Source organism: Giraffa tippelskirchi, chromosome 4 (genome assembly GCF_054371585.1).
Source record: "Giraffa tippelskirchi isolate mGirTip1 chromosome 4, T2T-mGirTip1v1.2.pri, whole genome shotgun sequence".
Lineage (NCBI taxonomy): Eukaryota > Metazoa > Chordata > Mammalia > Artiodactyla > Giraffidae > Giraffa > Giraffa tippelskirchi.
Genome location: NC_137278.1, coordinates 177,647,280 through 177,660,174, shown reverse-complemented (window position 1 = coordinate 177,660,174; position 12,895 = coordinate 177,647,280). Strand labels below are relative to the sequence as shown.

The 12,895-nt window shown below is 38.2% G+C and overlaps 1 protein-coding gene across 50 annotated transcripts in view; it reads left to right on the top strand.

Annotated features, from left to right (window-relative positions):
- Positions 1-12,895, top strand: part of PPFIBP1 (PPFIB scaffold protein 1) — a 197,336-nt gene that overhangs the window by 175,770 nt on the left and 8,671 nt on the right. For 15 of the 50 annotated variants that reach the window (XM_081591832.1, XM_081591822.1, XM_081591810.1 and 12 more), the window contains 9 exons: positions 753-813; positions 1,135-1,164; positions 3,671-3,842; positions 4,325-4,357; positions 6,480-6,630; positions 6,888-7,016; positions 9,071-9,221; positions 10,150-10,261; positions 10,406-10,494. In XM_081591832.1, coding sequence (XP_081447958.1) covers positions 753-813; positions 1,135-1,164; positions 3,671-3,842; positions 4,325-4,357; positions 6,480-6,630; positions 6,888-7,016; positions 9,071-9,221; positions 10,150-10,261; positions 10,406-10,494 — 928 coding nt within the window. Of the gene's footprint in view, positions 1-752; positions 823-1,134; positions 1,165-3,670; positions 3,843-4,324; positions 4,358-6,479; positions 6,631-6,887; positions 7,017-9,070; positions 9,222-10,149; positions 10,262-10,405; positions 10,495-12,895 lie in introns of all 50 variants that reach the window. The other 35 variants (XM_081591853.1, XM_081591833.1, XM_081591818.1 and 32 more) reach the window with 5 other exon arrangements.

Sequence of the window (12,895 nt, the reverse complement as noted above, 5' to 3'; positions counted from 1 at the left end):
GTTGACATTTCTAGCAACTTATTTACACATAAATACATGAGAAATGCCTTTTAAAAGTTTGTTAGTGTATTCCGTTATTCTGTATCTTAGAGCAAAGATGTTATTTTTTCGCTCTTGTTTTTAAACTGGTCAGATATTCCTGCCTTCAGTTTCTGAGTAACAACAGCTGCGTGTAATTGAATGCAACTTATGAGACAAGCAAGACTCTCCCAGGTGTTCACACTGTCACTGTGCCTTCACGAAGGTTTTAAACGACTTATTATAGCAACAGGGATTCCTCTGTTATGCTTGATTAGGACTATAAAATAAAGTGCTTTGCCAGACTCAGAAAACTGATTCCCTTGTGAATTGAAAAGTAATACTTTTTCATCCTTTATTTTCATTAGAAGGGTTAATATAAAAAGTACACGACCATTTTAAAAGTTCCTGGTGTAAATATGTATATGCAAAGGATGCACCGCTAGCCCGTGGAAAACACTGGTTTATTTTCGAACATTGACATCACAGGATAGTCCTAAGTGTTTTTCCAGCCATCCTAACATGCGCAGGACAGTTAGAGTTACTGGCGGGACAGTTAACCACCCCTGCTTTTAAAAGAACTAAACATTATAATTTAGTTAAGCACATAAATGATTGTCTGAATCCAGATTTTCTTTTATTGCCAGGACTCCATTCACATGCAATTTTAGTTTCTTTCCAAGGCACCAGAGCCACTTACTATTAATCATAATTATTATTGTTGTTATTTTTAGAACTTCAAGTTTGCAGAAGTCTAGCAGCCTGGGCAATCTGAAGAAAGAGTCATCAGACGGGGTTGGTCCTGTGTTTTTTCTGTCTGTTACCCTGAGGCAAAATATTTAGGGATCTTCATTTGTCCCATTTGTGGTTTCAGTAATGGAAAAGTATTAGATACTGCAGTTAATGATAAATATTAAGGAGTATGAGTGGAAAGGATTGAAAGTAGTACACAAAGTCAAATGTGGAGACATTAATAAAGTAGAAAGTAAATAAAGATGAGATTTTGTAGCCCTGAAATAGATGTAAATTTATTTTAATTTGTTGAATTATATGTGAGAAATTCTAAATAGATTAATTCCTATAACAATATTTAACTACTGTTGTTGTTTTGAACAGGAAAAGGAGTCTATTCCAAAGCCTTCAGAAGTAAGTTTTATGTCCAGATTACAATGTAGAAATATTTGAGAGTTCTAATACATGCATCAGACTTCTTAATACATAATGCATAAGATTGCTTAATACATAAAACATAAGACTACTTAAATGTCTCCAATAAAGTAAAATTCTCAGAACCTGCAAAACATGCCAAATGAATGAAGCTCAACACAGAAGGTCACATATTATATGATCCCATTTATGTGAAATACCAGAATAAGTAAATCCATGGAGATAGAACACAAATTGGTGGTTGCTAGGGGTGGAGGAGAGAGGATGAGGAGAAACTGTGTAGTAAATAAGGGGTTTTACTTTAGAATGATGGAAATGTTTTAGAACTAGGTAGAGGTGTTGGTTCCACAACACTATGAATGTGCTAAATGCCACTGCATTGCTCACTTTAAAATAGTTACTTTTGACTTCGCTGGTCCAGTGATTGAGACTCCGCACTTCCAATGCAGGAGTCATGGATTTGATCCCTGGTTGGGGAACCAAGATCCCACAAGCCATGTGGTGCAGCCAAAAATTAAAATAGTACTTATGTTATGTGACTTTCATGTCAATAAAAACAAAATAAAAGGAAAGCTCTGAACTCTTGGTTATGTTACTTGATGACAGTAACAACCAAACCTGGGTTTCCTTACACTTCACAAAAAGCCCTTCTTAGAAAGATCACCAGCTGTTTATATTATATAACAGTGTCTATCCACAGCAGACATTCTGGTATTTTAAAGACATCATCAACATGGGTTCTGGCTCTTCTTTCTTCTGTTTTTCAAATGTTAACCTTTCATAGGTCACAGTCTGGGAAGCACACTCTCTCCAGATTCAGTCTCTCGACTGTTGGCTCTTACTGCCTTGAGTCATGAGGAGGTGTAACTAACAAAGCACAGAAAGTAGATCCAGTCACAATTCAAGTCATTGTTCTTTTTGTCTTGCTAATTGAGGAAGTGGTGTGAAATGATTTTGACACAGAGCATTGAGACATAGATAACAGAATCACTGAATTGTGGCATCTGTACGTATTTAGTTACTATGAATGGTAGAAATGTAGAGAAAAATATCCACCTTGAAAGCTTGTTTCTCCTTGCCCTTCTCTCTATTGCTGCAGAAAAGAGAGAGAGGACGAGAGATGTTCAAGAAATGAGAACATGCAGACAAAAGAATCCTTGGATAATACTAAAACAGTATAATTACCAATTTAAATAACCAGAAAGCTCAAAATTAAGTTACAGGCAGACCTCGGAGATATTATAGGTTCAGGCCCAGGACACCACAATAAAGCAAATATTGCAATAAAATGAGTCACACAAACATTTTGGTTTCTCAGTGCATATAAAAGCTATATTTACACTATACTACCATAATCTATTTCATCTGCAGTAGCATGATATGAACAAAAACCATGTACATACCTTCATTAAAAGGTGCTGAAAAATGCTAACCATGATCTAAACCTTCAGCAGGCTGTCACCTTTTTACAATAGTAACATCAAAGGTCACTGATCACAGATTTCCCTAACAAATTTAATATTAATGGAAAAGTTTGAAAGATTGTGAGAATTACCAAAATGTGTCATGGGGACACAAAGTGAGCACATGCTGTTGGAAAAATAGCACTAATGCAGGGCTGCCACACACTTGCAGTTTGTTAAAAACAATATCGGCAAGGCACAATAAAGGGACATGCAATAAAATGATGTATACCTGTATTTAAAGTCACAGTTAAAATTCCTGATAAGGATTTTGAAACATCGTGAAGATCTAAAGTGGCTTCTGAATCAATCAAGATAATTTAATTTCAGTGTATTTAGTTTTAATGGTTAATCATATTTGAATGTATCACAGTCATTGAAAACTGGTGATCCATGTTTGGTAACTTGCAGGTGAGATATGAATATAACCCAGAATCCCATTTCAATATTATATATCTTAAATAGTTGCTGATTGTGATTTCATTTTATCATTAACTCTTTGAGAGGAGATATTTAAAATAACTGGAGTAGAAAGTCCTTATACTGCTGGTATAAAAGGTCAGGACTAATGTCTACTTTATAGAATAATTATATTATATTGGGGTTTTATTGTTGTAATTACAAAGACCGTGAACTATATCATAACCAGGTCTTTGTCGTGATTGTTAGGAAAGTAGGAAATCTACTGCTACTCCAGTGATGTAATGTTTTATCTCTGTGTCTTTGAGGGAATGAGGCAAATTAAAATAAAATTTGAGAACGTCTGTATCTATCCTAAATACTTAAAGCCCTAAACACATGGATTAAGATTGGTGATGATCACGTTTTTGTTGTTGTTCCTTAAGTAAAAATCAGAATTGACTTTTTAAACTTCTAACAGGACATTTGACATTCATAATGAATGTGTTAGTTCAGTTATCCTTTTTAAACTAAAATCACGTGTGTAATGTATTTAGTACTGCCATGCACCAGTAATTATGCATGTTCATGCTGTGTCACATTCATCACTACTTCTCTCTCAGGATAAAGCTCCAGTAGAGAGCAGTCCCTTTGGGACCCTCCCTCCCAAAGCTCCAGGACATGATGCCTCCGGGGATGACAATCCCTTTGGCACTCGGAAAGCCAGATCTTCCTTTGGTCGTGGTTTTTTTAAAATCAAAAGTAACAAGAGGACAGCAAGCGCGCCAAACTTGGGTACGTGTGGCCAAAATGCCATTTCCTTAATTCTTCCAGAGTCAGGAAAAGATCAGTCTCTTCCCTTATTCATCTATTTGTACATGCCTTTTTCTCAGAAATGAAGGTGAATGACTTGGGGGGAAAAGTTAACAAAAAATGCTTCCACAGGCTTAATTCAGAGGTAAAGATGGCTTGGTGTGGACTCTCTCACTCTGCTCCCAGTTCTGGGTGTAAACTTAGAGGAAAAACCAAAACCCGTGGCTCTGTCTGACATCATTACAAACAGCTTCCCTTCCACTCTGAAAGCGGATTAATTCACCCCATATTGACGCTGCTAACAGAGTCTGTGTGTAGCATCGGAAGCACAGTGTGGCGCCCAGCCGCCCTCTCGGCGTGTGCATTTTGTGAGAAGGAGTTTGATCTGTGTTTCATTTTGTCGTTCCCCTGTGTTCTCTCCACTGGGCTGCGTGTGATTGTGTGCGTTGTTGGGATTTCTGAAGATCGTAAACGAAGTGCCAGTGCACCCACCTTAGGTACCGTACCCCTGCATGCCCGCCTTTGCCAGCGCTGTGCTCCCAACCGAGCTAATCCCTGCTCTTGGCATCTTGATCTCTAGACAGCGAGCTGGCAGCGTCAGAAAATGGAGTCCTCTACTCCAGAGGGTTCCTTCCACCTTCCGCTCACCAGGACTCTCTGTAGAGCCTCCGCTTCTAAGCCTAAACGCTGCTGTAACCCATGCTAATGGCACCTTGCGAGCAGCTCTGTGAGGACCTAGATGTGCCCAGCGGCCGGCCAAGTGCAGGGCAGGAGTGTCCTGGCGTCATAAATCCAGCTCCTTCACCCCAAAGTACATCACATCACACTTAACTCCCAGGGCCTTGCAGCTCCTCCTCGATGGTAACATTTCCCCAGACTCCAGAAAGAAATGTTCTTAGCCGAACAGGTCTGTGGAAGACACCGAAAACGATCATTTTAGACTTACTTCTCTTAGAGGAACATCCTTCTGACATATTGCTTTGAAGATGGAGGTGACATTTAGTTGCAGCAATATCTGAGGAGTCACTCCCAAAGCGATTTTAGGAGAGGGAAAGCTCAGTTTTTCTTTTTAAAGAGTACAGTGGTAGGGAGGTTATCCTCAAAATAAATAAAAACAGGATGCTTTTAAAATGAGGGAGAGCTGGGTAGCATTTTCAGAGACCCCAGTACCTCTATCATGGCTGTAGGGTTTGAATGGATAGATTCCTTTAGATTTTCCCAGTAGGTCCTATTACCTTGTATAGGTATCCACATATTAATATGGGTCAACAAAAGTGACTTCTGTCTCTTCATAGCCTTAAATGTCCAGCATATACACAGGGTAAATGAAAATGATCTATCCAGACAACTGTTCTCAAATGTGTTTGCATCTTTCATAGGAGAAATGTATTGTTGATGCTGAGGCCAATCAATGCTGCTTACCATAACCTGTAATCACAGCTCTGCTTCATAGACAAGTTAGCCTCTGCAACTTTTAGATCTTGCTGAAACACTGTCCCTGTGATTTTTGTACAACTTTTACTTTGCTCTGTAAAAGTGCATATTCTCACATCGAGGAATCAACATCCTTGTTTGCTAGTGTGAGATCAACAGCTAAACAAATGAGGAGAGTTGATGCTGGGAAGTCTGAGGATAGCAGATTTGGATGTTATTCTTTTAAGGCAAAATCAACAGGCACTAGTTTCATATCAAAAGGAAAAATTTTTTAATAAAAAACAAAAATTTATGACTATCCAGTTCGTTCTTAGTTCCTGGAACATAACAGGTTATAATTAAGAATAAATTTATTAAATAAAGAATTCTCAGAAATTGGTAACCAATTTGATGTAAATGCCAAAGGGGAGAAGGGAATGAAAAGAAAATGACAAAGAGGTTGGACTGGAGTAACAGGGAGAAAATTACCTGGTATTAATGAAATATGAAATAAGAAAATGTAAAAGAAGACTCTCAGGAAAATTGGATGGATTTGTTAAGTCCCAGGTACTCTTGGCACATCAAATTGGGAATATCCACTGACATTCAGATACTGAAGCTGAGGAGAGAGATTGTTAGGCTCAGAGATTCTGATACCAGTTGCTTTGTTCATGAAATGAGCAAAGCCATCATTTCATTCTGAGCATACAGTGGGTGAGTCTGTCAAAAGATCCTGCAGAAGGAACCCAGGAGAGAATCTTGGAATGAAAGAGGAAGAGAAAACAGCGCTGCAGCAGAGAAACTTTCAGATGACAGATCTAGGAGCATATTGTGTCAGGAAGCTAAAGGAGATGATGGCTTTGTAGGAAGTAGTCAACAGTACCAAGTGCTGCAGTAATTTCGAGAGTGATTTCATTATGGATTCAAATCAGTCAAGGAAAGAGTATGGTAATGCTATTTTACTTTTGGTCTCAAAGAAGATGTAATATCCGAGTTAATAAACTTGAATCACAACAAAGTAGATGGTAGAGTAGGATGTAGATTTGTGTTCCATTTTTAATATTTGCAGGGTGCTCTTTCTAAGTCACTGGTTTATAAGTCAACAGAAGAAGAATTCTTAACAGTTGCTTAAACTAAGGTTAACATCTAGGCCTGTTCATCCCATATTTTAAAATTCATCAAGTGTGTGTTCTGTTCTTGGAATAGCTGAAACAGAGAAGGAGACACCCGAGCACTTAGATCTGGCTGGTGTATCTTCTCGGACGAAAAATTCACAGGGAAGTAGTCCCTTCCAGATGTCTCCACCGTCTCCAGATTCCAAAAAGAAATCCCGGGGTATTATGAGACTCTTTGGAAAGTAAGTACAGAGCTTTGTCTTATATGTGGCTCAATGTAGGGATGATTGGAAAACTGGCTAAAAATGGTTACAAAATTTTAGGGCTTTTGTGATCCTTTTACAGAGGGAAGATTGTGACTTGGGATTCATTAACTCATTGAGTCTCAAAGTTTAATCCAAGTGTCTTTTCTAACCATTCATACCTAAGCATCAGTTTAAAATGTTCAAATTAAAGTCAAAGGCATCTTCAGGTCTAATGTGCTGTGTTTTCTTTACAGACTTAGGAGAAGTCAGTCTACTACATTCAACCCAGATGACATGTCTGAGTCTGAATTCAAAAGAGGAGGGACAAGGGCAACTGCGGGGCCTCGATTGGGTTGGTCTCGTGATTTGGGACAGTCTAACAGGTAGGAGCAGCCACATGAATGGACATTTGCATCACCTCCCAAGCATCAAGGTCTCATGAGCATCTGCAGTGTTATTATTTACCCTGGGTTAGCCAGCTGAATCCATTGCTTACTGCTGTGCCTATGGAAGCCTCTATCATCTTTAGAGCAGTGCCGTTTGGCTGTGGTTAATGAGGAACTGTACAGAAGGTGAGGGCTCTGTGAGCTAGGCAAGTAACCTGAGCTGAAATGTTAGCAACATCTGTACTAGAATGGCTCTTGGATTTAAATTTTACGTAAAAAATAATTATAGGAACTCTAAAGCATAGCTCTGGAAAGATAGGAAAGTGTAGTGGTCAAGAACAGGTTCTACAGACTTGTGGTTGCCAAGGGGAAGAGGAGACGGGGGAGGGATGGAGTGGAAGTTTAGGATTAGCAGATGCAAACTACTATATATATGATAGATAAACAACAAGGTCCTACGGTATAGCACAGGGAACCATATTCAAAAGCCTATAATAAACTGTAATGGAAATGACTATGAAAAAGAATATATATATATATATTTATATGTCTGAATTACTTTGTTTCATACCAGAAACTAACACAGCATTGTAACTCAACTATAATTAAGGGGCTAGGTTCTAGAGATAGACTGCTTGGACCTGATTTCTGACTTCACCACTTCTTGTAAGCTGAGTGACCTTAACCAATTACTTTCATCTCTCTGCCTCTGTTTCCCATAGTATGAATTAGCACTTACCCCAAAAAGATGATTGTGATGATTGAATGAGTTAATATGCTTTAAGTATCTGGCAAAAAAAAATGACTGTTCAGTATACATCAACAGGGCTTCCCTGGTGGCTTAGTTGGTAAAGAATCTGCCTGCAATGCAGGAGACCACCTGCAGCACAGGAGACCTGGGTTTGATCCCTGGGTCAGGAAGATCCCATGGAGAAGGACATGACAACCCACTCCAGTATTCTTACCTGGGGAATTCCATGGATAGAGGAGCCTGGCAGGCTACAGTCCATGGGGTTGCAAGAGTTGGGAACGACTTAGCAACTAAACCACCAAACATTAACAGTTAATAGATTCTGTGAAAGCACTTAAAAGACATACATTCTATCGGAATTCAGTTTATCAGGACTGCGTAATGTTTTATCTGTTAAGACTCGAAGAACTTTTCCTACACCTTTATCCCAGTTGAGGGCTGGTTTGGAACTGCTCCACAAACTTGCTAAACATCAAAGGGTGTGGTTGGCAAATATATAGTACAAGTCATTGATACTAAATCTTTAAAAAGAGAATAGACTTGAAACCTTTTACACATGGTTCCTCCCACCCAGGCAGAACACTGGGCACCAGTTTCATCAAGGAGGAAACTCTCTCTGGCCTTCTTCAAACACTGAACAGTCTCGTTTGCCATATGTTCTCTTTGTACACAGTAGAGGAACTCTTTGTGCTGTTCTAAAAAGAAATTTTCTTGTTCATTGCCACTGTTTTTTTCCAAACAAGAATGCTATTTGTAAAGATAGCATAAGAAGCTAATACAATATTGTAAATCAACTAGATTCCAGATGAAAAATTAATTTAAAAGTAGCAAAAGTAAGCAAAAATTTACTTTGACTGCACTTTCTCATACTCAGTAATGACACATCGCCCTCTGAGTGAATACCGTGTGGAGAGAAATTGTAATTCTGCTAAAGTTAATTCAAGTTAGACTTGAGTTTCTTTCAATCTGATCTGGTGTTCTTTGAAGATTTAACCTCTAAACAACATTGGTTGATACTAGTATAATACCTTGATCTGTTCGTTTAACTCAGTCTTCTTCCATAGAACATGGTCTTGTTAAATCATGTTGAATCTTTTGTGGCTTTGTTTGACACAAGAGAGCGTTCATCTCCCTTGTGAGGAAGTATCATTTCCTTCACCAAATACATCCTAAAAATTAGACTTTTCATAGTCGGATGGGAATCTCTGTATCTATTGAACAGGCAGTTGTTCTGCCCTTATGATACGTTACAGGATTGGCTTTGAATTGTTTTTTCATATGATTGTTCATTTTTCCGTAGTGACTTGGATATGCCATTTGCCAAGTGGACCAAGGATCAGGTTTGCAGTTGGCTGGTGGAACAGGGTTTGGGGTCCTACCTGAATTCTGGCAAGCACTGGATTGCATCTGGCCAGACACTTTTGCAGGCTTCTCAACAAGACCTAGAGAAGGTGAATGCCTCTATTTTGTTTATGCATGTAGACAGAGAGAAAATGTGAACATAGGCTTGTTTTATTTTCCAGAAAGGGAAGTGGATAGGGCTAGTAAGTACTCTGCAAAAAGCTTGAGTTTCCTACTTTGTGCTTATTTTATCTCATGGACTTAAAAAGGGAGGACCTGGTCTTAATGATTCCCTTGAGACACTTAAGCCACTGGACATTTTAATGAAAGAATAATTATAGAGCCATAATCATAAAGTTTCAGTTCATATTCTCAAAACCATTCTGTGGCTTTATCATTGGTCCATCTTCTCAATGTAATATGTGCAATTCAATTGCACTTTGCACAAGGGAGAAAAGCCCTACATTTTATGTCCAGTTATTTAACATTTCTTCCCAATTATTTAACATCTGGTACAAAATAAGAGTGGGCTTCCCAGGTGGCATTAGTGGTAAAGAACCCGTCTGCTAATGCATGTTAGATATAGGAGATGTGGGTTCGATCCCTGGATTGGGAAGATGCCCTGGAGGAGGGCATGACAACCCACTCCAGTGTTCTTGCCTGGAGAATCCCATGGACAGAGGACCCTGGTGGGCTATAGTCCATAGGATCACACAGAGTCAGACACAGCTGAAGCAGCTTAGGACACACACACAAAATGAGAGTAGAATTTGTGTTACGCATCCTACATTTCCAGTCTTGCAAAGGAAGGAACCTAATGGGAATATCTGACATACCACTAAATCAACTACAGTGGTCTTGGCTTTCCAGGAGCCTTTTATTCAGCAACATTTTATAGCCAGGGTTAGTATTCTGATTTAATGTAATTATTGAATCTTCAATACTAGCTTGATTTTGGAGGTATTGGCATCCTTTGCCAATGGCCACCAACCTATGTTGACAGAGCTGTAATGCCAGTGTTTCTGTTTACTATTTCAGGAGCTTGGAATCAAGCATTCCCTTCATCGAAAGAAACTCCAACTGGCACTGCAAGCCCTGGGATCTGAAGAAGAAACCAATCATGGAAAGCTGGATTTCAACTGGGTCACTAGTAAGAGGTTTTCAATTCATGAATGAGTGTGTATAAAATTATACACATGCACACACATACACACACATATATAGCTGCTCTTTCTTTTTCATCGCAAGAACCGATGTTCTATGGCTCCTTAACAGAACTCATTTCTGTCCATAGGATGGTTGGATGATATTGGCCTCCCCCAGTACAAGACCCAGTTTGATGAAGGACGGGTAGATGGTCGAATGCTTCATTACATGACTATTGTAAGTGACACACTCCTGGGGTTTGGGGAGGCTAAAGTTGCTTTTCTCTGAAAAACACAGAAATCAAGTAAGCAAAATACAGTGTTTTCACAATGGTTCCACCAGATTTTGAAGGTATTGTCTGAACTTGAGAAGAGGGGCAGGCAGATTTTTCTCAGTTGATGTTGTGGGATTTGGTGATTATAACAGGCTTGGGAAATTTTGCAACCCTGACTTAAGCTACATAAAACTTTATATATATTCAACAATGTAGATATTGACGTGTACACTTCTGAATAGGTCCATTTTATGATATAGAATAACATCCCATAAAAAGATTTGAAATTGAAAGTAGAGTTTTGCAGCCCTGGCAGTTTCTAAGTGATACACTCCTATTAGTAGTGACCACTAGAAAGGCTGCCCTTCTGACAGTTCCACTGGAACTGTCTTTTCCCTTCCCTTCCACTTTTGAGAACTATTTCCTGAAACCCCCTAGCCCTTCTCACTTCAGCCCAGTTCTGCTGGAGTGAAGAGACAGGGAAAGGTAGGTCTTCACTCGGATTCCTTCCTTACTGTTGTGTATTTCTAGCCTTCTGTCCAATGGATAGAAAAACTTTTCCCTACTTTACAACAGCAGGGAGAGATGGGATTGCAGGAGAACTTGTTCTAGACTCCATGGTACTAGGAGTGTCCTGCCTGAGATACTTTTTTTTAAATGGCTTTTTTGTGGTCTAGGATATGGATCCAACTACCACAAGTATCTTTTTTTTTTTAAGACAGTGGAAACTGTTAAATTAATTTTATTGACTTGCATCTTGCTGTTTATTTGGTGAAAGCTGTTAAAAATTGCTCTAATTACTTTTGAACAAAATTTTAAAATTAAATATGAAAGTCTTGTAGTATATTTTTCTCTTAATTTGTACAAGAATCATATACCAATATTAACTTTCCATTATTTTTATATAATAACTTTATTTTTTTAATTGGAATATAATTGCTTTACAATGTTGTAACGTTTCTACTGTATAACACTGTGACTCAGCTGCAAGTATACAGATATCCCCTCTGTCTTGAACCTCCCTCTCCTACCCTTCTAGGTCGTCACAGAGCATTGAGCTGAGCTCCCTGTATTATATAGCAGCTTCCTGCTAGCTTTCTATTTTACACATTGCAGTGTATATATATCAATGATATTCTCTCAATTCAGACAAGTATCTTTTTAAAATAAGAGGAAAGTTTCAAAGAGCTAATTTATTTAGGAATTTTTCAATATCAAAGAAAGCTGGGGTCCAGCTCATTTTCTTCTCCATCACTGAAACAAAAGTTTGAACCATGATGGGTACATCATGTGAAATACAGGTAAAATAACACCAACGTGTGGCATGTTGCACACTTACTGTGTGCTAGGCACTCTTTTAAACTCTTTACTCATAATTGATGCTCAGGTCTCAGCAGTACTCGAGGTAGCACTCTGTTATCTCCAGCGTTTAGATGAGGAAACAAAAGAACTGAGAAATCGGGTAACTTAGCCATGTTTGGAGAGCAGTAGAAAGTCAGAGAGCATTTGTGGCTGTTGGCCTACCTGTTTAGGTATGAGGATGTTCATACTGAGAACAGTGTGAATGTGAGCAAATTCAGGCTGAAAAATCACAAAAGGCAAACATAATTTTCATGTCTATGAAAGAATAAATTGCCTTAGAAGATTTGACCCCAGAAATCCTAAGTCATAAAAAAATCTGTTTGTATATAGTGTCCTGTATTGAATCCTGGATCAGAAAAAGGGACTAGTAGAAAAACCGGAGAAGTCTGAGTAAAGCCTGGGTTTAATTGAATTTCATTATTGTCTGTGTTAATTTCTTAGTTTTGCTGACTATCATGGTTATATATAGAGCATGACTTACAGAGTTAACATTAGAGCAAGCTGAGCAAAGGGTGTGTGGGACCCTGTACTCTTTGGCAACTTTTCTGTAAATCTAAAATTACTTAAAAATAAAGGATTTTTAAAAAATCTTCCACTCAAAAAAGTGTGTCTTGATTTAAAAGAAAATGGTCCCTACTTTTAAAATCTCTTAAACTAAAATAATTAACATTTTATTTACACTGTAAGCATTATACATTTCGATTTTTCTCTTCAATCTGACAGACTTCAGTTGGTTGAGAATAGCCCATGTGGAAATGTTTTGAATAGGTGTCTCAATCTTAGATTAAAATATGGTAAATGCCCTTTCTAACTTACCATCAAGCACTGGTTTTAAGAAGTCAGTCTAATAACACAAAGATATAAATCAATTATACTTCAATATAAAATAAAAGTTACATTAAAAAAAAAAGAACTTAATCTGGAAAAAAGCTCAGGAAATTATTTTTGCTTGGATTTAAGCTGTCTTATCATTTTATTTTTAAAATATCTCTGTAATAGGTT